Source organism: Trachypithecus francoisi, unplaced genomic scaffold, assembly GCF_009764315.1.
Source record: "Trachypithecus francoisi isolate TF-2019V2 unplaced genomic scaffold, Tfra_2.0 Lachesis_group0, whole genome shotgun sequence".
Lineage (NCBI taxonomy): Eukaryota > Metazoa > Chordata > Mammalia > Primates > Cercopithecidae > Trachypithecus > Trachypithecus francoisi.
The window spans coordinates 156,053,178-156,079,847 of NW_022681453.1; the positions used below are offsets into that span (position 1 = coordinate 156,053,178).

The following is a 26,670-nucleotide window of genomic DNA, read 5'->3' on the forward strand; positions in this document are numbered from 1 at the left end:
CTCGAATCTGGCCAGCAGCAGAACACCTGATTTGGCAGCAATCCTGAAATCTGCTGTGGTTATTACAGCACAGAGAGGGAGTGATTGTCCGTTTCCAGGTGTTGGAGCCGCTTTCTCCCTCCTCTTAGGCTTGAGACCCAGCATGGGTGTACTCCAAAAGTCATTCCTTTCTGTTTCCAGTCAAAAGCCAGCAGAGCCCACTGGTCACCAGAGAGGCCCAGCCAAAGACCAGGACCCTGCAGGTGGGCTTGCCATCCACGCCAGCAGAGCCGCCCCTACCAACTCGTCAGAGCCATGGCAGCCATGGCTCCGGCCTGACCCAGGTGTTCACCCCAGCTCCACGCTCCAGAGTGCATGGACCCTCCAGCACCCCTCCTTCCTCGGGGCCTGGGATGAGGTGAGCCCCAGACTCTGCCCTCTCACCCCACCTGCAGTGGTGGCTCCTGGCTTCAGGCAGCCCTGTTCTGGGCTTCCTCCAGGCTTCTGCAGATAGGTGGGCGGCAGATACATGTGAATAGAAGGTGCCTCAGGCGGGGTCCAGTCTGGGCTCTGTACTTGAGAACCTGTGCTCCCAGCCAAGACAAACCCCACTCCCCTTACCCATCTCCTCCCCCAAACCCGTTCCCACTCCGGAGGGGCGGATCCTCAGACATGCAGGGCTCTACTAAGGGAGAAGCTGGTGTGGCTGCTGCACTCCACGAGTCTCCTAGCTATCTTCTGGGCCTGAGGGAGGGAGCAGGGCTGCCCTGAGCAAACCAAGCCAGCTTGCAGCATGGTGAAGTTTGGCTTTCGAAGTTTTCTTTCTGGCCCATGCATACCTCATTTCTTCTCCTCATGGCAGCACGCCCCCGTTCAGTTCTGAAGAGGACTCAGACGGAGACCGTGTGCAGCGTGTGTCTCTACAGCCTCCGAAAGTTCCTTCCAGGATGGTGCCTCGGCCCGAGGATGACTGGGACTGGTCTGACACCGAGACCTCAGAGAATGCCCAGCCCCCTGGCCAGGGCTCGGGTGAGCTGGCACCTTCGGGTGAGTGGGCTGGGACCACGGGTGAAACCCTTCTCCAGCCCAGATTTCTCGAGGCTCCAGAAACACCCTTCAGCTTCCTTTAGGCTTTCTGATTTGACATCTCTTTCCCTATTTGGCTTGGAGAGGATGGTCCTCCTTCGCCTCAAATTTTTTTTTTCTGGGATAGCAGAGATATCAGGAGAAAGCTAGAGTTTGAGCAAGATTTATTTTACCCCTTGTTTTGTCATTAAATTGTTGACTGTGGGAGGTCGAAGGGAGCCACTCATCTCTTTTCTCCTCCATGTTCTTTCCAGTAGAGAGTAAACACAGTGGCCAGCCACGGGTGATCAAAGCCTCGCTCTAATAGTGGTGACAGGGCCCAGGAATGCCTGAGGCATTGGCTTCCTGTTAGGGCTGGATTAGAGGAACAACCAGCACTTGAGGCCAAAGTGGGGGCCCCTCCAGCCTCCCTGAATCCGGATCCTGATCTTACTTGTGCGCAGGGCTGGGTTTGCAAAGCAGACCCTGAATGTACAAGACCTTTAACAGGCAGCTGTAGGGTGCACTCCAGCCTGGCTCCAAACCCAGCCACAGGGGCGGGGAGGCTCCGAGAGAAAGAGCTGGCACTGTTTTCTGGATCAGCGGCCCTCCTTCCGGTGCGCTGTGGCCCGGGGTGTGTTGCAGGCCCACCTCTGCTTGACTGCTTCTGTGAGGAGAGGGTAGGATGTGGGGAAGAAACTGGGAGGGTGTTTCTCCTATCCTTGTCCATCCCAGTGAGTAGAGCAGAAGTTCCCTCCTTCTGTGCAAGCTCGAGGCGTGAGAGAGAAGGCTCTCCCCTCTGTGTTGGTGTTTCTGGGTGCTCACTGAGTGCTCAGCTCTGTGTGGATCTCTTCGCACGAGTCTCCTCATTTACTCCTCACAGCACTGATGAGGGAAGGCTGAGCCACACACATTGTGACAGAAGTTGGAAACTAAGCCTCATAGACATTATGACTGGCCCAAGACCACAGAACCATGTCATGGCGTCATGGCAAGTTGAGATTCTGTATGATGTTTTTGAAGTTAATGTGTTAGAGTCACTGTTTATTTACTTAATTGTAAACTATTTTTTTTCCCCCAGAAAGAGCTGCCTTTAGCTGTGTTCCCAATGTTAAGAATATCCCCATAGTCTTTTATGCTGTTTGAGTTCATTAGCACTGATCAAGAGTTGATGGTCATAGAGTTAGTTAAATACCACAGTGGTCAAAGTAGCCTCCAGGGCAAACCTCAGTTACAACTTGAAGGGAAAACAGTTTCCTACCATGAACATTTTGACAAATATAGTTTTCTATAACACATAGACTGTAACAAACATAATTTTTCGCAACAACTGAATTGTGAAAAATGTGGCTTCCCAGCAAAGCTTGAGACAGGGGAGGCAGCCACAGACAGTCAACCTTTATAGCAGGCTGCCTTTGGGCCACACAGCCTGTTTCATCATATAGGGAAGCTCTTTGCCCTTTTCAGCCAAGAGACTTAGAAATTCAACTTGTTGATGGAAAGGGCATTGTAGAGACCTGAGCTAACTGTCCTGGTAACTGGAATGACAATATTCATTAAATGTATTATTTTCTGTCTAACAGGTTGCAATGACTAGTTGAGCATCCTTCTTTTCAAAACAACTGTCTACTCCCATTCTTTCAAGATTTTCCTATAAAACTGCCAACTGAAGCCTGCAGCTTCTGGCTTCAGTTGTATTTTCTAGCCAAGACTGAGTTAAAGAATAAAGAATATGGAATTTAGAGTTTTGTCTTGCCAAGGTCAGTAAGTAGAAACTCTGGGATGTCAGGCTAGGCTTGCAGTCTGCAAAGTTCTTGCTCCTAATAGACTCTGCAGCACTTGGCTATGTTTACAGCATAAGCCAAGCCTGCCAGTCCATAATAATTCACCAGAAACAGATCTCCGGAGAAGTATTGATGCCCTGCCAGGCAAGGGCAATAGGGTGGCAAGGTCTTGGGACTGGGAGTTAGGAATCTTCAGAGAAAGTCCTGGCTCTGCCACTTGCTACCTGGTTGTCCTTGTGCGGTGGTTTCTGCTCCTTTGTTGTAAAATGAGGTATTTGGACAAAGTGATTAATGAGAGAGTGAGGAAACAGTGCCTGCTACATCATAGGCCCTTAACAAACATTTCTTGAATGAATCAGTGAGCCAAGGGCTGTTGTAGCTCCAAAAGTCGGCTCAGATCTTGATTTCGTTTGAATCATAGAAGGCTGTAGTTAGCTTCCTGCTTCTTGGTCATTCCTGAAGTTCATACATCACCTTGGTGTGCCAGGCACCAGGGATCTGTTGATGATCTCTGTCACTGCTTAGCTCCTGCTTCCTGCATGGACTTTGCAGAAAGTCATTCTTGCTTGCAGTCCTCCTGTACTAATCTTTATGATATTTCTTCTTGTCTCTGTGTGAAGATGTTGAGGAACTAAGTGCATGCTAGTGATACAGTTCATTCCCCACACCGAGCAGAGGTCCTGCCTCAGCCTCTTATTAGAGGGAAGCACAGCTTCCTAAGTCTCTGTCACTAGCCATGTCATTAAGTTTGCACAGTCACATTTTCAGAATATGCCAAGCCTCTGTTCACTGGGCACCCATTGGCCTGGCCTTCTCTGTCTCCTTTTTTGTGGTTGCCCAGCCTTCTTCCTCCTGGCCCTTCTGCTCATTCCCTCTATCCACACTGGAGCCTGGACATGACCCATAAAACTGAAATGCTCATTTTCTAGGCTTCTGCCACTGACACAGCCACTTTTTCCCCTTCCAGGAACACTGGTGCAGTCAATGGTCAAAAACCTGGAGAAGCAGCTAGAAGCTCCGGCAAAGAAGCCTGCTGGAGGGGTCAGTCTGTTTTTTATGCCCAATGCTGGGCCACAGAGGGCTGCCACACCAGGAAGGAAGCCTCAGGTAGGATGTAGGATGCTTAGAGTTCACCCTGCAATTCCCTACAGAACCAGCTCTGAGTTTGGGTGGCCTGGGTGAAGGTTGGGGAGGGTCCAGCAAGTGTCATCCTTTGCCCTAGTGGGACATCGCAGGTGTCCTCCCTCTGCCCTGTGCACATGGAGAGATGGCCAGTTTGGAATACCTGTGTCCAAGTTAACATTAAAAAGCCTTTTGGTTCATTATACAAGCAATGCTCAGTAAGTTTGGATTCTTCCATCTCCTGCCTCTCAGAGAGCCTCGGAGCTGACTCTGTGCCTGGCTTCCTGCAGCAACTGCTCTTCCAGTCCGGTCTCATCCTACAGTGGGCTTCTCCCCAGTCCCTCTGCCACGGACCCTAAGACAATATGTATGTGGAGTGGACTCCCCCAAGGGTGGTACTGGAGTGGCCTCGCATTGCACATCAGAGTCAGTAACAGCACAAGACGGGAATATTTAGATACCTCTGTTTTAGAAACCTGAGCCTTGCCTCAGACTGTAGCCACCATCAGATTTTCAGACTTAGAGCTCAGACGTTGAGCTTCCCTGGCATCACCAGACCCTCCTCACTGCCCCTGTCTCCTCCGTCAGGGAACAACTTGCACACTGCTGTTATTTTTCAAGCAGAAAACTTTAGAGCTCCCTTTACTTCACACTCCTTTCTCACCTTTCTCAATCAAAAAGGTGCATCCTGGGGTAATCAGTGCTATTGCTCTAAAATTTGGTAGTGGTGGGCAACCATTCTTTGGTTTTTGATAGCACTCCCCGCTCTTTACCACGGTGTGTTTGGTTTATCACACAGCTCATGTATATTTGTGAGTAATGCATCCAAATGATTGAGAAGAAAAAACGTATTCCTTTCTCCAAATTGTGAAAGAACACCAACAGCCCCAAACAGATTGAGGCGCTGCTCAGAGCATGCTTGCTGCCCTGCACCCTGCATGCGTTCTGATTGGTCGCCTTACATTCCTGGAGAAAATGCATAGGATGGCTTGTATCAAAGCCCAGGTGGCCAGCAGGGGCACTGAGGACTCCAGAGGGGAAGGCCTGGGCTGCTACGCGGGTGGCTGTGGTCAGGGGGTGGCCTGGTCCCTTGGCCGACTCTGAGCTGTCCTGCTGGCTGCAGCGCAGACCCTTCCAGGCTGAAGGACTCCCAAGCTCCTCTCATGCTCCTTCAGTCAGGATGTTTACCAGGCCCGAGGGAACCCGTCTGAGAGGAGGTGGGTCATTAGCCCACAGTGCATTCAGCTCGAGAACTTGGAATGGTGGAGTTTCTGGACTTCTGACTCTGTCAAAGAGGGAGTTAAAAATCTGCACAAAGTTGAAGTGAAAACGAAAGCAACCTGCTCTGCACATAGGCCTTTCCAAGGCGCTTGCCTGCGTTTGGTTAGTAGAATTTCAGGGGTATTTGAAATCACCGTGATCCCAGGTCACTAAAGCAGGTTCTCAAAGGCAGGAAGACTTGAGAAGGCAGGAGGAGTAGCGTCTCCCTGTGGCTTTCTTCCCAGTGTGCATTTGTCCCCATTTCTGTTCTGCATTCCCATCCTGCGATGTGCTTAGCTCTCAGCTACCCTCCTCCCTTATCAAAATGTATTTTCTTCTCCCCTTTACCCCCTGCAGCTTTCTGAAGATGAGAGTGACTTGGAAATCTCCTCCTTGGAAGATCTTCCTCTGGACCTGGACCAGAGAGAGAAACCCAAGCCCTTGTCTCGCTCAAAGCTCCCAGAGAAGTTTGGCAGTGGTCCACAGAGCTCCAGCCAGCCCAGGGTCCCTGCCTGGTGATTCACCCCAGAGGCTGGCTGGCCAGAGGGTTAGCCTGGCTGGGACCAGCTCAGGTCCACTCCAACAGAAGAGGCTGCTGGGCCTCTTGTCTTCACAAACAACCAAGAGGTCATCTTGGAGAGAAGCAGTGCAGGGAATGGATATGATCTCATCCCTCCTGACCTGTGAGGGGCTCTGCTGTAGAGCGCCACAGGTGCCTGATTAGGAGCCCCTGGTCCCAAGGCTTGAGAAAGGGTTAAAACAGAACCTCCAGGTAGTTTTCTTCCTCTACCTCCATGTCCCCCCGAGACTGAAAAGAGTCACTAGCTCTCTTTTCCCAAGCCTTTTATAAAACTGCAGGAACACTGTGGAGATGGGTCCTATCTGGGGTCCTTTTGGGGACATACGGCTCAGTCAGTCATTCTGTGATTGATCCAAAATTATTTACTGAGTGCCTGCCTACTCTGCGCCAGGCCCTCTAGCCTCTCACTACTGAGTTAGGGTGCAGGCAGAGGCTGGGGCAGAATGTCTGCAGCCAGTGCCAGCACAGGGTAATAATCTAGTGGCAGAGAACAGGGTGTTACGGGGAGCATATGAAAGGCCATCCAGCCCAGCCTGGGTGATCCTGGAGAGTTTCCTAGGGTTGTGATATGTGGCAGGCCTACTCATGGATGGGAAGAGAAGAGGGCCACTTGGCTGGACCTTGTATCCCCCAAGGGACCACACGTGTATTTTTTGATATTATTTCCAAAATCAGGTTTTATACATAGCCGTTGTATATTTTTAGTGTGAAAAACGTTGATACATTATATGCAAACATTTAAATATAGTATGATGTTTTTAACTCTGGTATGTATTTCATTATTTTTGGAGCTTTCAAGGGGTTGGGAGGGAAGGAAGCAACTGCATCTTAATTGTGTCAGTTTAGGTCTTTTGGGACACGGCTGCCAAGATGGAGTCATTGAGGAGCTGCACTTGGGAAAGAAAAGGAGGTGGAGGCAGGATCCGGTGGGGAAAGGCCGCAGAGTGCAATGCACACCTGACCACTGTGAACAGAAAGAGAGAAGGAAGCTGGAGGAGCCAGGAGAACTCAGGGCATTGATGTGGGGTTGACAGGGTCTCCACTGACCCAGTGGGGAGCTCCTGAGCAAGAACTGCCCACTTGGGAGTCCCCATTGTTCAGAAATGTCCAGGTGCTCATGCCTGCCCCACACTTGGCCATTGGCTGGGGTGGCCTGGACTGAATGAGACCTCGACTTGAAAGCTGGAGTGAACCTTGGAGTGAACCTGTCAGTCAATTTCATTTCTCCTGGTTGAATGGCATTTTTTTTTTTTCCTGAAAGGGAGACCCAGCAAAGAACCTCCATCCCTGACACAGCAAAGATCTATTTTTAACTTTTTGCTATGGAAAGTTTCAAACACATATATGAGTAAAGGGAAGAGTGTGATGAACCCATGTGCTCTTCACTGGGCTTCAAATATTATCAACTCAACTTAAGGTCAATCTTATTTTGTCTATTACCACCTCCACCTCACCCAGACTTCCTTTGGCCTTTGGGTGATCCTGACACCCGGTGAGGACTTGAAGTTCTCATAGGAAGGTGATGGAGGAAACGCACTGCAGGAAGCAAAAGGGGTCTGGTGGTGGGGTAGGGCGGCTGGGGGAGGGGCAGGCTGGGGGTGTTGTGGTACAAAGGAAGCTGCTCAGTGAGGAAGCTCAGGAGAGCTGCAGAGCGAATGCTTCCAGACCAGCCCACAATCTTGGTGGGATGGGAGTTGATGAGTAATTGCCTGATGAGTAAAAGCCTAGAGCAATTACTCCAGGCTTCCTGTGCTTCTGTGGGGTACCTCTGAGTTTCATTCTGCACGGTTTCTCAGAGTCCCTTGTGGGACTGAGTGCTAGTTCTCACTAATATGCAGTTACTATTTTTAATGCATAGTTCATCGGCCTTCCTCTTTTCTGTTTCATTTTTCTCACTCCCTCACTTCTTTCTCTTATGAGCACCTCTGAGATAAATTAATCTGCACCTAAGTCCTTGTTTCTAGCTCCACTTTCAGGGGAACGCAAATGCAAACAGTAAATGTGTTTGTACGTGTGTGCACACACTGGTGATGATTATCAATGAGAATGTCTGTTCTTGAATGTTCATCATTACGTTATGTATTTCCAAAGGATTTTTCTATCTACTTTGGAGGGTTTGACTAACATATTACTTTGGTGTTTCTATGCTGTGTTCACCCCTCCCCATTTTCAAGTATATTTTAAAATTCTTTAGTAAGTTGTATTAGGTCTCAATAGAAACAGAACTAGTAGGATGTATAGATAGATAGATACTTATGGGTATTTATTAGCCAGTGTCCCTAGTAAATGACAGGGGATTTATTAAGGGAATTAGCTCATGCGATTACGGAGGCTGAGAAGTCACGGCATAGGCTGTCTGCAAACTGGAGAACAAGGGAAGCTGGTAGAGTGGCTCAGTCTAAATCCAAAAGCCGGAGAACCTGGGACTGTTGGTGCAGGTCCTTGGGTGCAAAGGCCAGAGAACTTGGAGTTCTGACATCCAAGGACAGGAGCTGGGTGTCCCGACTCCAGAGAGGGAGCTTTTCTATCCAGGCCTGCAACAGATTGGATGGTCCCCCCACAATGGGTGAGGGCAGATTTTCCTCACTCAGTTTACTGATTCAAATGCTAATCTCTTCTGGAAGCACCTTCTCAGACCTACTCAGAAATAATGCTTTACAGCTGTCCAGGTACCTCTTAATCTCATCAAATTGAACCTGAAATTAACCAGCACAAGATTTGCCAGAACTATGGAACATATGTAACAGATCATTTAAAAATTATACAAATGATAAGATTGATACAGAAAAATTAGAAAATACAGATAATCAAAAAGAATATAACCCACAAATTAGTCAATTATTGTTAACATCTAGATATACATGCGCTGGTAAAAAAAAAAAAAAAAAAAACTCCTTCCTAGGGTTCAACTATATTCTTCTCTAGCTTGATTTTCCTCCTGGAAAACAGATTACAAATGTCTTTACATCAGTACACATGTACATGTCAGTACATATAATATAAGACAGTTATATTTAATGGCCACCTACTATTCCAGGCAAAGATTACAAAAATTTTTTTAACCAGACATTTCTACTTTTTGCATTTTATAAATAATGAAGTGATTAAAAAATGTGTATATGTGTCTTTGTGCACTTGATTAAGATTTCCTTAAAATAAATTCTTAGAAGTGAGATTGCTGGGCCAACATAATAATGAAAGCCAGCTCCATATGCCAGGCACTGGTCCAAGTTTGGTACAAATATTATGACTTAGCCTCGCAGCAGCCCTTGAGGTGGATGCCACTGTTATAGTACATGCTTTTTATGGGCTAGGAATCGAGGTACACAGCAGCCAAGAAACTTGCTTTGGGTCCTGCCACCAGTGAGTGGTGTGACTGCAATCTGACTTTGGCAACCTGGCCCTGGAACTCTAGCTCCTTTCCCCATGTACTTTTGTTACATATTGCCAAATGCTTTCCAGAAAACTGGAGCCAATTTAGTCTACTAGTGTTTGGAGCATACAAGAAAGCTAGTTTTTGCATTCCTTTGCTACCAGGGATATCATTAATCTTTCAAAGTTTTGGCCACGTGATACGTGAAAAATGAAACCTCACCTTTTCAGAAACTTGCATTTTTAAGATTTCTTCTAAAGTAAAATTCTTTTTTATTTCTTTTCATATTAGTTGTTGCTATTTCTTTTATGAGTTGCCTGTAGTTCACTTTTCTTTTTGCTGTTTTATCTTTTTATTATGAAAAATTTCAAGTGTATATAAAATAGAATTGTGTAATGACCTTGGTGTTCCTGTTACTCAGTTTTAACCATTATCAACACATAGAGAATCTTGTTTCCTGCATATCTTTCACCAAATAATATTGTATATTTTAATATCATACTGCATATTATTCCAAGTAATATACATGTAATACTACATATTACTCCAAATAATGTCATTATATCTACAAACATTTCTGTATGTGTCTCTGAAAGATACTTCCTTTTAAAAAATAACCACTGTACCACCATCACACTACAACAAAAATCAGTACTTTTTTTCTAAATGTCGTCAAATATCGATTCAGTATCCACAATTCCTCTGTTTTACTACACATATTTGTCTTTTTTTAATCTATAGATTCCTCTTCCATTCTTCCCTCCTTTCCTCTCTTCCTTTCCCTTTTCCTTCCCCATGATTTTTATTATTTTTACTGTTGCTGAATAAATCGGATTGTTCGTCTTGTGGAATTCCTCACAGTCTGGGTTTTGCTGATTGATTACTGTGGTGGTATTTAATGTATTCCTCTTTTTCCTGAACTATCTGTAGATTTGTAGTTAGAGCTAAATGCTTGATCAGGTTCAGCTTTGACTATTCTTTTGTGTTTTGGCAGGACACTTCATTGGTGGTTTTGTGCATCTCCATCAGGAGACACAGAATATCTTTTTTTCCTTTCTTGTGATGTTGATGATGGCACTGATGATAGACATTGATGATCATTGATCATTACCATCTTTTTTTTTTTTTTGAGACAGAGTCTTGCACTGTCACCTGGGCTGGAGTGCAGTGGTGCAATCTCAGCTCACTGCAACCTCCGCCTCCCGGGTTCAAGTGATTGTCCTCCCTCAGCCTCCCCAGTAGCTGGGATTACAGGTGCCCACCACTGTGCCCAGCTAATTTTTTGTATTTTTAGTAGAGACGGGTTTTCACCATATTGGCCAGGCTGGTCTTGAACTCCTGACCTTGTGATTCGCCCTCGTTGACCACTCAACATGCTGGGATTACAGGCATGAGCCACCGCGCCCAGCCCTATCTGTTAATTAGAGATCTGTAAAAGTTTGATAGTCTAAGTCTGTTATTCCTTTGACATTTACTAGCTGGAAAACTTCTGTAAAGAGAAATCCTCCACATCAAACTGTCTGATTGCCCTGAGGTACAGTTCATACAGGTAAAGCAGCTGAAGGCTCGAATCTTTCTTTTTTCAGAATAATGAATGAGCTTCCTAGTATCTTTAATAGGTGCCATACAACCTTATATCTTTAAATATGTTTGATTTGTTTAAATCACTTGTAGCTATTATCCTTATTAATGCTGAGATTGTCCTGTCTTTGGGTGCCTCTTTAATTCAGTTCTTGAATGATTTTGATATGACCTTAGTAGTCTGACAGCTTCCTTCCAGGCTCATTGCATACCTTTCTTGTCCCAGACCTAAAATTAGTAATTTATCTGAGGGAATCCTGGTTTCTTTTAGAAGGAAATTATATTTGTAGACATCTGGGTGCTAGGAGAGACCTTTCAGTGCACAGAGATAGGAAATACAATAAAAATATTGTGAGTTCATGCTGGTATTCCCTATTCAAATTCCTGACTACAGAATTTTTACTTTATCTTGTTGATCTAACATCTATATCGCTTTTCTTCCATACCCAAAATCCTGGCTGTTAACATCACAATCATAGTCTTAGAAATAACAATACCCACCCTATTGCTTATTGTATGACTACTGAAAACAATTTAAAATTTATTATTAATTTTTTTGGAGTTGTTTTTGTCCTTAAGGTAGATCCTACTTGGAATGTCTATATATCCCTATATATCACTATATAGGTGAGATAGATATAGCATTAAACAAAAGTTGGCAGGTTATAAGATGAAAAATAAAATATTTTCTTTTTGGACCTAGCAGTCTTGTTTGTGTAATGCATAATGATAAAAGATACATTAGGTCATGATAGTCCCCAACATGTATTTTAGGTATGTATCAACCCTTCTTTTCCTTGCAATATCATAGTAATCACTTGTGTGATGCTATGATTAAATTACTGTGTTTTAAAGTCATTTGTAGTTCTTTTTTGTGTTTATGCTACTGAATGCCTTATTTTACTTTTGATTTTAGAGATTGCATTTTTATTATGTAATTTGTGTCTTATTGCTCTTAAGAGTTTTTAATATATTGAAAATATTAATCATTTGTTGTATATGTTACTTTTTCTCCTTTCTAGTCGATCATTTGTCTTTTAACTATGTTCATGGAGTTCTTTGCTATAAAGAGATTTTAAGTTGTAGCTGTCTAATTAGTCAGTGTTTTACTTTGTAATTTCTGCTCTTGGTGTCATAATTAGGAAGATTTTCTCCATTCCAAGACTTCTATATGTTCATCTATATTTTCTTTTGCTAGTTTAAAAAGTTTAAAAAATTTCAATATTTAGTATATCTGGATTTTTTGAGGGATGTTAACAGTAAGTTAGGGATCTATTTTATTTTTACAATTAGCCAGTCATCTCAGCAGCATTACTTGACTATTCATCCTTTCTTCACTTGAAAAATACCTGCTCCATCAAATGTAAATTATTGTATGTGGTTAGTGTATTCCTGGACTTTCTATATATTCCAGTAATCTGACTATTCTGGTACTATTTTGGTGTTGCACAGTTTTGTTTTTAAAAATTTATTTTTAATTGTGGTAAAACAACACGTAAAATTTACCATCTTACCCACCTCTAACTGTATTGTTCGGTGGTGCTGGGTATATGAACACTGTTGTGCAACCAATTTCCAGAACTTTTTCATCTTCCCCAACAGAAACTTTATACCCATTAAACAATTCCCTATCTCCCCCAACCCAGTTGCAGGCAACCACCATTCTACTTTCTATTTCTATGATTTTGACTACTGTAAATACAATATATGGTAGTATCATACAGTATTTGTCTTTTTGTGACTATCTTATTTCACTTAGCGTAATGTCATCAAGGTTTATTCATGTTGTAGTGCGTGTCACAATTTCCTTCCTTTTTAAGATTAAATACTATTCCATTGTATGAATATATCTCGTTTTAAAAAATCCATTTGTCCGTTGACACTTGGTTGCTTCCACACCTTGATTATGTGAATAGTGCTGCTATAAACACAGCTGTGCACATATTTCTCCAAGATCCTATTTTTAACTTTTTTGGATATATACCCGGAGTGAAATTACTGGATCATATAGTAATCATATAGTCTATTTTTTGTTTTTCAGGAACCTGTATACTGTTTTCCATTTTATATTCCCATCGACAATGCACAAATGTTCCTATTTCTCCCCACCTTTGCTGACACTTGTTATTTTCTGTTTTTAAAAAAATATTAGCCATCCTAATGGATGTGAAATAATACCTCATTGCAGTTTTGATTTGCATTTCCCTAATGATTAGTGATGTTGAGCATCTCTTTATATGATTGTTGGCCATTTGTATATCTTCTTTGGAGAGATGTTTATCCAAGTCCTTTGCTTATTTTAAAATTGGGTTATTTGGGTTTTTTTGTTGTTGAGTTATAGGAGCTTTATATATTGTAGGGTTAGATATGATTTGCAAATGGTGTTCTCCCATTTTATAGGTTGCCTTTTACTCTGTTCATTGTGTGTTTTGATGCACAAGAATTTTCAATTTTTATGTAGTCACATTTGTCTATTTTTACTTTTGTTGCCTGTGTTTTGGTGTCATTTCCAAGAAATCCTTGCCAAATCCAATGTCGTGAATATTTCCCCCTATCTTTTCTTTCAAGAGTTTTATAGCTTTAGGTCTTATGTTTAGGTCTTTGATCCAGTTTGAGTTAAATTTCATATATGTTGTAAGGTGGGGAGTGGGGAGGTCAAACTTCACTATTCTGCACATGGATATCAAGTGTTCCTAACACCATGTGTTGAAGAGACTGTCCTTTTCCCATTGAATGGTCTTAACACCCTTGTTGAAAATCATGTGACCATATATGCGAGTGTTTATTTCTGAAATCATGTGACCATATATGCGAGTGTTTATTTCTGAGGTCTCTATTCTACTCCGTGGGTCTACATGTCTGTCTTTATACTAGAACTACAGTATTTTGATTATTAGAGCTTTGCCATAAATTTTGAAATCAGGAAACATGAGACCTTCAATTTTGTTACTCTTTTTCAAGATTGTTTTGGCTATTCAGGGTCCCTTGAGATTCCATATGAATTTTAGGATAGATTTTGCTGTTCCTGCAAAAAATGTTGGGATTTTGATAGACATTGCATCACATTTGTACATGATTTTGGTTAGTATTTACATCTTAATAATACTGAGTCTTTCAATCCATGATCACACGATGTGTTTCCATTCATTGGTGTCTTCCTGAATTTTTTTTCAGCAATGTTTTGAAGTTTTTAGTGTACAAATCTTTTGTTTCCTTGATTTGGTGTATTGTTATTTTATTCTTTTGATGTTATTATAAATGGGATTGTTTTCTTAATTTCTTTTTCAGATTGTTCATTATTAATGTATAGAAATGCAACTGATTTTTGTGTGTTGATTTTGTATCCTTTAACTTTGCTGAATCCATTTATTAGTCCTAATAGTGTGCTATTTTTAGTCATGGAAATTTTATCATATATTTTACCATCTTGCAAGACACAGATACTCTGATTATTTTTCTCTTTCAGAATTTTTTATTGACTATTTTTCAAATGTGAAATTACATCACATTCTTGTGAAGCCATCCCAATCTCCGCATATGGATAAATGCTCTGACGGGTAGGTGCCTTCATGAATTCTAATTAGAAATCTTTTTTGAAGTTGAGTCCTGAACCTTAGTTGTGGGCATCTTCTGAATACTTTTAAGTAGAAAGTCTCATTTCTCACAGTTCTTCCTGTTCTGGATTCTCGTCAGGCTAGTTGTCTGTAATGCAGGAGTATAGACCCTGGTAGTGTGAGGTAGCAGTGTGCTATAGGCTGTTAACAAAAAGCTTTGCAGTTGACCCAAGGTTGCTAACTTTTATTTTGCCAAGTCAGCACATAAAATAAAATATGCAACAATCACTGTCATTTTATAAAGGACACTTTAATACCAGAAGAGTAAGAAAATAAGGCTCTCCAAGAATGGACAGCTGGCCCCATATTTTGTCTTAGACAAATGAAAATTTAGCAATAGACCAACTCTGGTCCACAGCCTAGCACTTGGGAGCTGCTGCACTGGTTTGTGTCTTTGGACCATACCAGCTCTTCCCTTCCATGACTGCATGGTTCAACATAAAAAGAGAAAATTTAATTACCTATATTTTCTGAGGTAAACTGAAGAATGTCCTGAACTTATACATACAGGGATGACATTGATTGGAAATGTATAATAGGTTTATAGTTACAACCTGAAAAAGTTTTTTATCACCCGAAAACCTGAGCCCACAATTTAGGAAGTAGAAGATGCTTTAGTCTCGTGGCTGGAACCTAGTAGTGGTGTGTAACTGAGATAAAGATTAAGACCATTTTCAACTTTAGAAAATCCAAAGTGAATTATATATTTATAATAAACTGACTCACATACTATAACCAAATTCTAGGCTTATAGGGAATCTGAGTAAAGTAACCTTTAAAATCAACAGAGCATCAAGTGTGATTCTGCACTTTTTTCTCTTCCTCATGTCTCTCATTGCCAGTTTCTTCTCTTTTTATTATTTTTTTTGAGATGGCGTCTTGTTCTGTTGCTCAGGCTGGAGTGCAGTGGCCTGATCTTGGCTCACTGTAACCTCTGCCTCCTGGATTCAAGCGATTCTCCTGCCTCAGCCTCCTGAGTAGCTAGGATTACAGGCATGTGCCACCACGCCTAGTTAATTTTTGTGTTTTTAGTAGAGACAGGGTTTCACCATGCTGGCCAGGCTGGTCTCAAACTCCTGACTTCAGGTGATCCACCTGCCTCGGCCTCCCAAAGTGCTGGGATTACACGCGTGAGCCACTGCGCTTGGCCTCACTGCCAGTTTCTGAGGGGAGCTGCGAAGGTCCACTAAGTCCTCTCCAGGCTTAGATGGAAAGGGTGTGGAAGGAATTGTCCTGCACCTGTATGGCCTTCTCTACATCTGTGTTCATGCCTGTGTCTGTTACAAAAGGTTGCAAGCCTGTCTCCCTGCTGGACGTAAAGATGCAGGCTCAACGTTTAGCATAGTAGACAGAAAACAGAGCTGCCGGTGGAGACACTAACATTTGTTAAGTTCTCTAGGAAGGAGGTGTCTCTGATGCTTCTATCACTTGTATCTGCCCATAGCAGACACTCATCATCTGATAAGCTGAACTGGGCCAATTCTGAGGCAGTAATTGTGCCAGGAGTGTCTTCATGCATTATTCCACCTAATGACAAGACACGCGAGAAGAGCTAACCTAAGCAGCAGGGAGCCAGAAAGAAAAATGTTTCAAAGGGATAGAGAGGACTTTAAATAAAGCTCAGAGGGTGGTGAATATAAGGGCCTGATCTAGAAAAGACTTGATGAGCTGAATTGTTCTTCCACTGGCAATAGCTGACCATTGTTAGGCTTTTGTGGAAAAGGAAGCAGCATTTTGTACTCAATAAACTGTCATTGCAATGGATCAAATGATTGGTGTGAAAGAATAGAGAGGTGCCCATTTATTCTATGATTCTGACCTCAGTCAGGGATCTTGGAGAGGAGATCAGTGAGAACTTAGACCACATAGCTGATCACTAAGGGTTCACTGAACCCACAGATCCAACGGCCTTTTCTTTGGTAAATTGAGCATAATAGTCACATGGAGGGAGTGCTTTGGGTTCCCTGAGTGAAGGTGATGGATTAGTTTAAAAGCTGCTACTGCTTCGGTTTTATTTTGTGCATGTCCAGTCAACAGGTGCCTTCCACACGGTGGCACTGTGGGCCACAAAGTGAATGGCTACACAGGCACTTTTTAATGACAGGTGAACTTCACTGTAAGAAATAAGCCGGGCTCCTCCAGCCTGCGCCACCACTCACGGTTTGGCAGGACTTGACGAATTGTCTTATTCAGCCAGGCAACTCTCTCGTGATTAAAAAACAAAACAAAACACAAAACCCCCAACATTTAAAGATAGAAAATGGAGCAGGACAGGGTGTGGACTCTCTTGCTTTCCTGCATACCCTTGTGTTGCCAACGCCCAGCTGAGGTCTTTGCACAGAAAAGGCAACCAACAAATGTTGATGGGTTCCACAACCTGTACCTGCACTCGAGAAGCCTCATTATTAGGAGCTTTTCCCCAGCCTGGAAGTATCCAGCATGCATGGCAATCCCACACTGAAAGATCCTTATGACCCTGTTGCTGCTTCCTCAGCTGCTGTACCATTTCTGTCATTTTGTTTATAGATATGTGTAATTGATTTGTCTATACCTGCTGAATCCTTTTCCTCATTCCACCAGTTTCTTATATATATTCACTCTTAACTGAATCTGAGCTTTGACTGACATGCCCTTGAACTGTTCCTCACTCCTCAACTTCCTAGCACATATGCGTACCACCACTATTTTTTCTTTCTTTCTTTCTTTCCTTCTTTCTTTCTTTCTTTCTTTCTTTCTTTCTTTCTTTTTCTTTCTTTTTCTTTCTTTCTTTCTTTCTTTCTTTCTTTCTCTCTCTCTCTCTCTCTTTCTCTCTCTCTCTCTCTCTTTTTCCCTTCCCTTCCCTTCTTCCCTTCCCTTCCCTTCCCTTCCCCCTTCCCCCTTCCCTTCCCTTCCCCCTTCCCTTCCCCCTTCCCTTCCCTTCCCCCTTCCCTTCCCCCTTCCCTTCCCCCTTCCCTTCCCTTCCCTCCTTCCTTTGTCTTTCTTTCTTGTTTCTTTTTCTTTTTTTTTTTTGAAACAGTCTTGCTCTGTCACCCAGGCTAGAGTGCAGTAGTGCGATCACAGCTCACTGCAGCCTCGACCTCCCAGACTCAAGAGATCCTCTTGCCCCATCCTCCTGAGTAGCAGGGACCACAGGCGTGTGTCACCATGCCTGGCTAATTTTTTATTTTTTATAGAGATGGGGGTCTCTCTATGTTGCCCAGGGTGGTCTTGAACTCCTGGGCTCAAGTAATCCTCCCATCTGAGCTTCCCAAGGTGCTAGGGTTATAGGTGTGCACCACTGTGCCTAGCCCCACCACAATTTTCATTATCTCTGCCATCATCACTACCACCTCCACCTTCACCCCCATCATCACCACCACTACCTCCTCCACCTCCACATCCACCACCATCACTACCATCACTCCACTACCACCATCACTACCTCTACCACCACCATCACCTCCACTATCACCTCTTACCTCCACCATCAACATCACTGCCATCATTTCACCACCACCACCACCTTCACCACTACTACTACCATCTCCACATCCATCACCATCACTACCATCACTCCACTACCACCATCGCTACCTCTATCACCACCATCACCTCCACTATCACCTCTTACCTCCACCACTAACATCACTACCATCATTTCACTACCACAACCACCACCTCCACCACTACCACCTCCACATCCACCACCATCACTACCATCACTCCACTACCACCATCGCTACCTCTACCACCACCATCACCTCCACTACCACCTCTTACCTCCACCACCAACATCACTACCATCATCTCACTACCACAACCACGACAACCACCACCTCCGCCCCTACCACTACCACCTCCACATCCATCACCATCACTACCATCACTCCACTATCACCATCACCACCTCTACCACCACCACAACCACCACCTCCACCACCACCACCTCCACATCCACCACCATCACTACCATCACTCCACTACCACCATCGCTACCTCTACCACCACCATCACCTCCACTGCCACCTCTTACCCTCCACCACCATCACTACCATCATTTCACTACCGCCACCACCACCTCCACCACAACCACCACCTCCACCACTACTACTACCACCTCCACATCCACCACCATCACTACCATCACTCCACTACCACCATCACTACCTCTACCACCACCATCACCTCCACTGCCACCTCTTACCTCCACCACCATCACTACCATCATTTCACTACCGCCACCACCACCTCCACCACAGCCACCACCTCCACCACTACCACTACCACCTCCACATCCACCACCATCACTACCATCACTCCACTACCACCATCACTACCTCTACCACCACCATCACCTCCACTGCCACCTCTTACCTCCACCACCATCACTACCATCATCTCACTACCACCACCACCACAACCACCACCTCCACCACTACCACTACCACCTCCACATCCACCACCATCACTACCATCACTCCACTATCACCATCACCACCTCTACCACCACCACAACCACCACCTCCACTACAACCACCTCCACCTTCACCACCACGGCTATTACCACCTCCTCTACTACCTCTATTACCATTATTACCGCCTTCTTACCACCACCACCATCACTACCACCACCTCCACAAACACCATCTCCATGTATTTATCCAAGTAATCTGAACATTGTTGCCTATTTGTGAAAGTAGCTTCCATTGTAGAATGGGTGAAAGAAACTGAGGATGGAGGTCAGGAGCTCCAATTAAAATCCTGGCAGCCACAAACTTGTTTCATGACTTTGGGAAAGTCGTGGAACCTTTTGTTTTTTCATCTGTGAAGTGAGGAGACTGGCAGAGTCAGTCCCCTAGACTTACAGTATATATAATTCCATGAATGCTGCAGGCTTTAGAAATTCACTTTTACCTTTAAAAAGGTTAGTCAATTTACTAATTATAACCTGAAAGTCTTTTTGATATTTAAAAAATCCTCTTGCTTTTTCTTTGTTCTTTGAAAATTTAGAGCTGCCTCATTTTATAATGCCTGAAGCCTATATTTATAATCAGCATCTATTTCATGGTTCCGAGCCATTTTTCACATAATTGTCTTTTTTTTTTTTTTTTTGCTTTAGAATTAGTTCTTTTGTGGCTAATGTATAGCAGAAACAAAATGACTTTTGAAAAAGCCCTTCAGGGATTACGGGGTTCACAGCTATATCATTAGGGGCCCACGCAGCTCTGCGACAGAGCTGGGTCTTAGAAGGGGAAGGCCCTGTTCTGAGAGACAGAGGCAGGGGGTGTGTGCAGATCTGCAGTGGGTGTAGATGGTGATTTGAGAGTGGCCTGGAAGAAGCCAGAAAACGGTCGTCTGGACTTCTCCGAGAGGAGAGGGATGAGGTGAGTCCAGGGAGGCCGGCAGGGGGCAGTAGATCACAGAGCACAGGGAGGATGCGCGCGGAGGGTGCAGGTCACAGCTCTGTTGCTATGTGGGGCACTCTGGGACTTCTGGCAGGGAACGTCACCTTACCTAAGACCCACAGATTAGTAGATCTAGGTGCATTTGGGCTTCACATGTCCTGCTGGTGATATTATTGCTTACTTGTGATGCTGAGTCACATGTCAGCCTCCTGTGGATGCTGGCTTCCAAGGACTCCCTCAAATCTTGTTGCTGTACTTTGTTGTTAAGAACAAATACAAATCCTACCCAGAGTATGCAGAGAATCTGAATGCTAATGTTCTGGTCTTGTTAAATTTGCCATTTGAAATTTCATAATGGAAATGTAGCATGACACATCTACAAACCATGTCTTCTCTTTGACTTTTTAGGCCTTAACCCCCACATTCCTAGAATGTGATTTCTTTCAATGTTGACATACCCCTGCCTTCCACACACAGCCACTTGCAGGCTGGGTAGGCAAAAGGCCTGTGGATGGAGTGAGAAGAGTAAAGTATGTCCATTGTGCAAGGCATGACCAAACATTTTCCACCATGGCTTAAAACTAAAGCTGGAGAGCATGATGTCACCATGTCAGCTGGAGGCAAGAAAGGACATTGGTTGGAAGGGACCACTGGTGTTGCAGAGCAACAGTCTTGAAGGCTCTCGGAGGATATGGCTGAGACCACCCACAGAGGCCTGCTTCATATGTGGCATGCAGCCCGTGAGGGTTGGGGGGACTGCCCTGGGAGTCAGAGTTGGGCACGCACAAGGTGAGTGATGCCTGCTGCCATTGGATGTCATAGACCTGAGACAGCACTGTGAACAGAACAGGGAAGGGTGAGAGTGGATGCATGGGTCCACACATGTGACAATGGGCTTTTGATAGCCCAGAGTTCTGAACTTATTCTGTGAAAAATGTGAGTGAGAGTCACCCTAAGTCAGAACTTCAGCACGATTTTAGGCGCCCATACCCTAGGATCCACATCCTGGGATTCGTACTCTGGGATCCACACCTTGGGATCTCACCCTGGTAAGCCCACCTCCCCTTTGTGCTTCTCAAGCCACAAGTGAGTGGTGCTGCCATAGGGTTCTCCATCTGAGGTATGTCTACCTGGGGTATCAATTTTATTTGAATATCCGAGGGGATAAAAGTTAAACATTTTAACTGGTAAATAACTTTAACCTTAAACAATTGCAACAGATATATGTTGGAGCAGAATACAACATGCACAAGACTTCATACTTAGAGCTGTCCATTTGAGTCCTGGCCCTGCTGGCCTTGCAAGGACATAGGCTATTTCTTCTATGCATTTTTAAAAAATTTATTATTATTATTATTAACATATAATTCATATAACATAACTTCAGCACATAATAAGTTCACAGAATAAGGAATACAATTCAGTAGTTTTCAGTATACTCATAACGTTGTGCAACTATCCCCACTATTCCCCTGTGTTTGAGGGGTCCTTTCATGGAAAGGTTCTAGAAGTGCTGCCTGCCTGTACCATTCTGCCTCCAGAGTAGAATTTGCAGCATCAGTGACAGGAGATAGGGAAAAACCTTTATTAGGGGAGGACTGGGTGTCATGGGGTTGCATTTTCAGCTCCTATCAAGTCCTTCCACTTAGGCAACTCTCCTTCTTTCTATATGGGAGACAGACCATTGCTTCGTGTGAGAGCTTGAGTATTCATGCTGTGCTGTGTGGATTATCACCCGAAGAAGCAAGGATGGAGCTTTCCTGCCTTTGACACCACTGACTCACAAAGGACAGCTTAGAAACTGTGAAGACTCCTGAGAGACTAGAAGGGGCTGGACTTGCTTTTAATCAGGTTTCAATGCAGAGACAGGTGTCCTGTCAATTCCCTTATTCAGAGACACATTTGTTGTGGCATTAATAAACAAAGTCAGCATTCCCGGGAGACCAACAAAAGCCTGATCCAATGTGAGTTTGTGCCTTTCTGTAAAGATTTGTGGTGGGATTCCAGGCAGTATAAATAATGGTCTTCTACTCACTGCAGATACCATGGCTATTCCTGGGGGCCAGATCCTTGGTTATGTTTTTGTTTTAAATCACATTTTATGCAAATTCACAGGCAGGCTCAAACAATGGTGAGTCCTCTTGTTATTCCTGGCCAGTACTCAGCTGAATGAAGATTCAGGAGTAGGAAAGCAAGTCTCTGAACTTGCCTCTGCTTTGAGATTTTTTTTATCTTGCAGACACTCCTGAGATTTTTGCGACAACCATATACCTTCTCAGAGCCATATAGCAAAATCTTGCTAGCTTAGATCCTAAATTTCATAATACACACCCATTGCAAGTTCCAAGAATTCACTGTATCAGAAAATAGCTGCTGCCTCTTTGAGAAATGGTAATTTTTTTACATAGCTCTGAATAACATAGCTATTCTTTATAGACCACATACTGTGTGCTGGATGCTTTACTCATTATCTTTAATCCTCACAACAACCTTGCAAGGTAGGTATTAGCCTCTGTCGACTGGGCTGCTGAGGCTAAGATAGGTTAATAACTGACCTGCTTTCATACACTGGGCTAGGAAGTGCTCTGCCTCAAAATTTCCCAAGACACCCTCCCCAACTTGTGAACCATACTTCTTAATTGGTCTCATGTCAGGAGAATTGAAACATGGGCTTTGAGTCAGACAGACACGATTCAGATCCCAGCACCAGTAACCACTAGATGAATGACCGGGCAAGTCATGTAACCTCCACAGACCTCAGTTTCCTCAGCTGTAACTGTGGTAAAGATGCTTTGGGAGGTAGTTATGGGAATGGAATGAGATGAACGCTTCCAAGTCACCAGAATGGCATATTAGCACATTGCATAGCAGACCAGAATCTCGACAAAGATCCTTCTCTTTTCTTCCTTATTCATCTTTATACCTGTTGTGGCACCTGGCACAAAATAGGTACTCGAAGAAATATTCATGGAAGTAAATTCAAAGGATTCTCCATGACCTTGTTTCATAGGGACATCATGAAGTGAGACCCTCTCCAAAAGCTCCCTGGAAGAACAAAAGAAGTTTTGAAGCATGTCAAAGCTACTCATGGTTACAATCTTTAGGATGAGGCAGACAGACAAAAATAATGCTGAAAATAACAATAGTACTAACATTCTGAAGTAAAATTTACTAGGTGGAGTGCTGTTGCTCTTCAAGAAACAGCAGTAGTTGAGGATTGTCAAGTACCCTGACGCACAAGGGACAATAAATGTGACAAGAACAGCTCCTGGGTTTGGGGGATTGTTCAACAATGATTAGATTGGTTAATTTAAACCAATCTAAAGTGGACTAAAAAGTGCACTTTTGTATGTGTATCCTTGCTTAAGAGTAGAGAAAATAAAATGTAACGTTAGAGTGAATGCATCTTCACTGATGCAGGGAGTATTTGGCTGAGGTCCATCTCAGAAAGGAATTCAAGAGGGCAAACATGTGGCCTGTGTACTGCTGGTTCCCAGTCAGTTCCATGACAGGCATTGCCAATTGATCATGACAGTCTTCCATTCCTGAGTCCTTCTCAGCATCGTCAGTTGGAATTGGCCTGAGTTGGCATTGAAGATTTAAGATCAAACAATTTGTTGTCCCTGGCTCCAAAAAGGACCACTTTTGTGTACATTTAGTACCCGATATTCAAAGACTCCCTTCCTCCTCGGGAAGCTTCCTTTGGTCTCCTGACATGGCCAGGTCATGGCACCAAAGTTACTAGCACCTTTCACTACGCCACAGAGATTTTAGCGAAACAGCCATATATATATTTTTATTTATTTATTTATTTTAAACTACTTTTTGCAATGTGTATGCCCTGGAACTCAGACGTGAGTCTATGCATACTAGTTTACAGGACAATAGAATTATCTCTCATCCCTACTCAAACTTGTTCTTTTTCACTTTTTTTCTCATGAGATGGGACTTCCCAGGACATTGTTCATTCCTTGTGTTTTCCAAGTCCACAAAACCCCCAGGACACAGCAGATATTTCTGTGGGAGTTGGACCTACACGTGATCTTTGATGGAGGACTGGTGTGGGTGTCCATGTTTTGATTCAGGTGCATTGGCTTTAAGTAATAGTAAATCCCAACTGAAATTGACTTAAACAATAAAGAAACTTACCACACATAAGGTTGGGCGCGGTGGCTCATGCCTGTAATCCCAGCACTTTGGGAGGCCGAGGTGAGTGGATCACCTGAGGTCAGGAGTTCAAGACCAGCCTGGCCAACAAGGTGAAACCCTGTCTCTACTAAAAATACAAAAATTAGCTGGGCATGGTGGCATGTGCCTGTATTCCCAGCTGCTTGGAAAGCTGAGGCAGGAGAATGGCTTGAACCCGGAAGGTGGAGGTTGCAGTGAGTCAAGATCATGCCACTGCACTCCAGCCTGGATGTCAGAGTGAGACTCTGCCTCAAAAAAAAAAAAAAAAGAAAACTTACCACACATTATAAAAAGTTCAGAGGTGGGGTGTTGTCAGGTGAGGAACATAAAGTAGAGCTCTGGCTCCATTTCCCCAGGCTTCTTTTGTTCTGCCTTCATCCATGTTGGTTCATCTTTGGGCTGCAGTACTTCCAATGTATCACACGTAGTCATGAGAATGCTTAGATGGAGGAAGAAGGTGTGCACCTGTGTGTGTGTGTGTGTGTCTGTGTGTCTGTGTATGTTTCCAAGGATGGAGCTGCCTCTTTTGTTGTCTCTTCATTAAGAGTGAAGAAGTTTTCCCTTCAATGAAGAAATGCTGGACTCTTTCCTTTTGAACCACTAGTCAAAACTGGGTCATGTGCTCTTACAAAACTCACCATAATCTTGCCATATGATGTAGCCATCATTTTCCTTGGTATTTACACAAAGGAATTGAAAACTTACATCCATACAAAATCCCCCACACAGATTTTATACCAGATTTGTTCTTAGCTGCCAAAACTTGGAAGCAACCAAGATGTCCTTCAGTAGGTGAATGGATAAATAATTGTAGTACATCCAGACAATGGAATGCTATTCAGTCCTAAAGAGAAATAAGTTATCAAGCCATGAAAAGACATGAAGAAATTGTAAATGCATATTATGAACTGGAAGTAGCTAGTCTGAAAAGGCTACATAGGGTATGATCCCACCTATATGACATTCTGGAAAAGGCAAAACTATGGAGACAGTAAAAAGATCAGTGGTTGCCAGAGGTTGGGGGAAAGGCAGAGCATAGAAGATTTTTATGGCAATGAAGCCACTCTGTAGGATACTACAGTGGTGGATATGTGTCATCACACATTTGTCCAAACCCATAGAATGTACAGTGACAAGAGCAAATCCTGTAAACTTTGGGTGATAATGATGTATCAATGTAGGTTCATCAGTTGTAACAAAGGTACCACACAAAACAAAGGGACACACATATCACACAAAATATTCAATGTTAGCACACATAAAAAGAGAGGTCAAAACGTAAAAACAAATGTCTAACAAACTGATAGGTTGGTAAGAAATATGAAGTGAACGTATCTTTTTTTTTTTTAGATGATACTACCTCCTAGTATGAGGCAAGACATTCAGAGAATGACCATTGATGAATTCTTTGTCGTTGGTACTGGCTTTGCTTATTATCTAGAGACCCGCTAAGAGATGCCTTTGAGATATGCCGATTATGAGGGAATTCTCATCCTGAAACTTTTCGCCTCTACATTAAATATGTACAAAGTAACATTTTCAAAAATATTTTTTCAATTCCGTTTACAAAGTTAAGATTTTCCTGCTTTAGTATTGAGTTTACAGACTGCCAAGACTTACCTATTGCTGTTACCTACTTAATTCTACTGTCTTTCCTCTTTGTATGTACAGCAATATGTGCTTCTATAGGTGGATTCATACTCCCAGTTATGTGAGACAGTAGGAACGCTGACAGCTGCCCAGAACCGCTGTGATGGTGGAAAGCGAGGTGCAATGCCTGACTGCCTCAGATACTCAGGCTTTGAGTCTTGCTTTATACATCTAGTGATATCCAATGTCCTATTCAACAAGGTCTATTTCTGATGCTCTTTATGTCTTCCTGGAGATCCTAGTTTTCATCTAGTAGCATTTTCCCTCAGATTGAAGAACTCTTTTAACATTTTTTTTTATAGTGAAGATTTTCTGGCAATGAATCTTCATGGTTTCCTTTTATCTGCAAACTATATTTTGCGTTCATTCTTGAAGTGTATTTGTACATTTTTTTTTCTGTCAGCCCCTAAAAAATACCACTGTCTTCTGGCCTCCGTTGTTTCTTTTTTGACATTATCCTTCAAGTCCCTGAGGTTCTGTTTTTGCTAAAAAATTTTTTCTCTATTTTTGGATAACTTCTAATGATCTATCTTCAAGTTAACTGATGATTTCCTCTGTTATCTCCACATTGCTAAGTTCATACATTTTTAAATTTTAGATTTTGTATTTTTAGTTTCAGAAGTTCTGTTTTCAAGAATAGGTTCTATTTCTCTGTGAGATTTCTTGTCTTTTTAGTCATTATGAGCATATTTTCTTTTATGTATTTGAGCATAGTTGTAATAGTTGCTTTAAAAGTCCTCATCTGCTAATTCCAATATCTGGGTTATCTTGGGGTCAGGTCTCCACTGATCACCTTTTCTCTTAAAAATAGGCCATGTCACGCACATGTCAGATAATTTTGTATTGCATCCTGGATATTGTGAATGTTATGTTTCAGACTCTAGTATAGTCTTCCAAAGAGTATTGATTTTTTTGTTTGTTTGTTTGCTGGAGAAGACAACTAATTTGCTTGTACTCATACAGCAAACTTTGTGTCTTGGGGACATCTAAGGTCTCCATTCAACTTTGGATCCTAAGTCAGCTGTTTGTAGTCAGCCCTATACTTGCATGGCTTAGGGTTTAGCTAGAGACTCAGGGAGGGTTTTTTATA

General features: G+C 43.2%; 1 protein-coding gene across 4 annotated transcripts in view; it reads left to right on the forward strand.

Moving 5' to 3' along the window:
• DZIP1L (DAZ interacting zinc finger protein 1 like) overlaps positions 1 to 6,552 on the forward strand; it is a 57,521-nt gene extending 50,969 nt beyond the window's left edge. For all 4 annotated transcript variants that reach the window (XM_033212547.1, XM_033212549.1, XM_033212548.1 and 1 more), the window contains 4 exons: positions 181 to 397; positions 842 to 1,026; positions 3,796 to 3,935; positions 5,568 to 6,552. In XM_033212547.1, coding sequence (XP_033068438.1) covers positions 181 to 397; positions 842 to 1,026; positions 3,796 to 3,935; positions 5,568 to 5,729 — 704 coding nt within the window. In that variant the 3' untranslated portion in view covers positions 5,730 to 6,552. The remainder of the gene's footprint in view (positions 1 to 180; positions 398 to 841; positions 1,027 to 3,795; positions 3,936 to 5,567) is intronic.
• Positions 6,553 to 26,670: the final 20,118 nt, after the last annotated feature.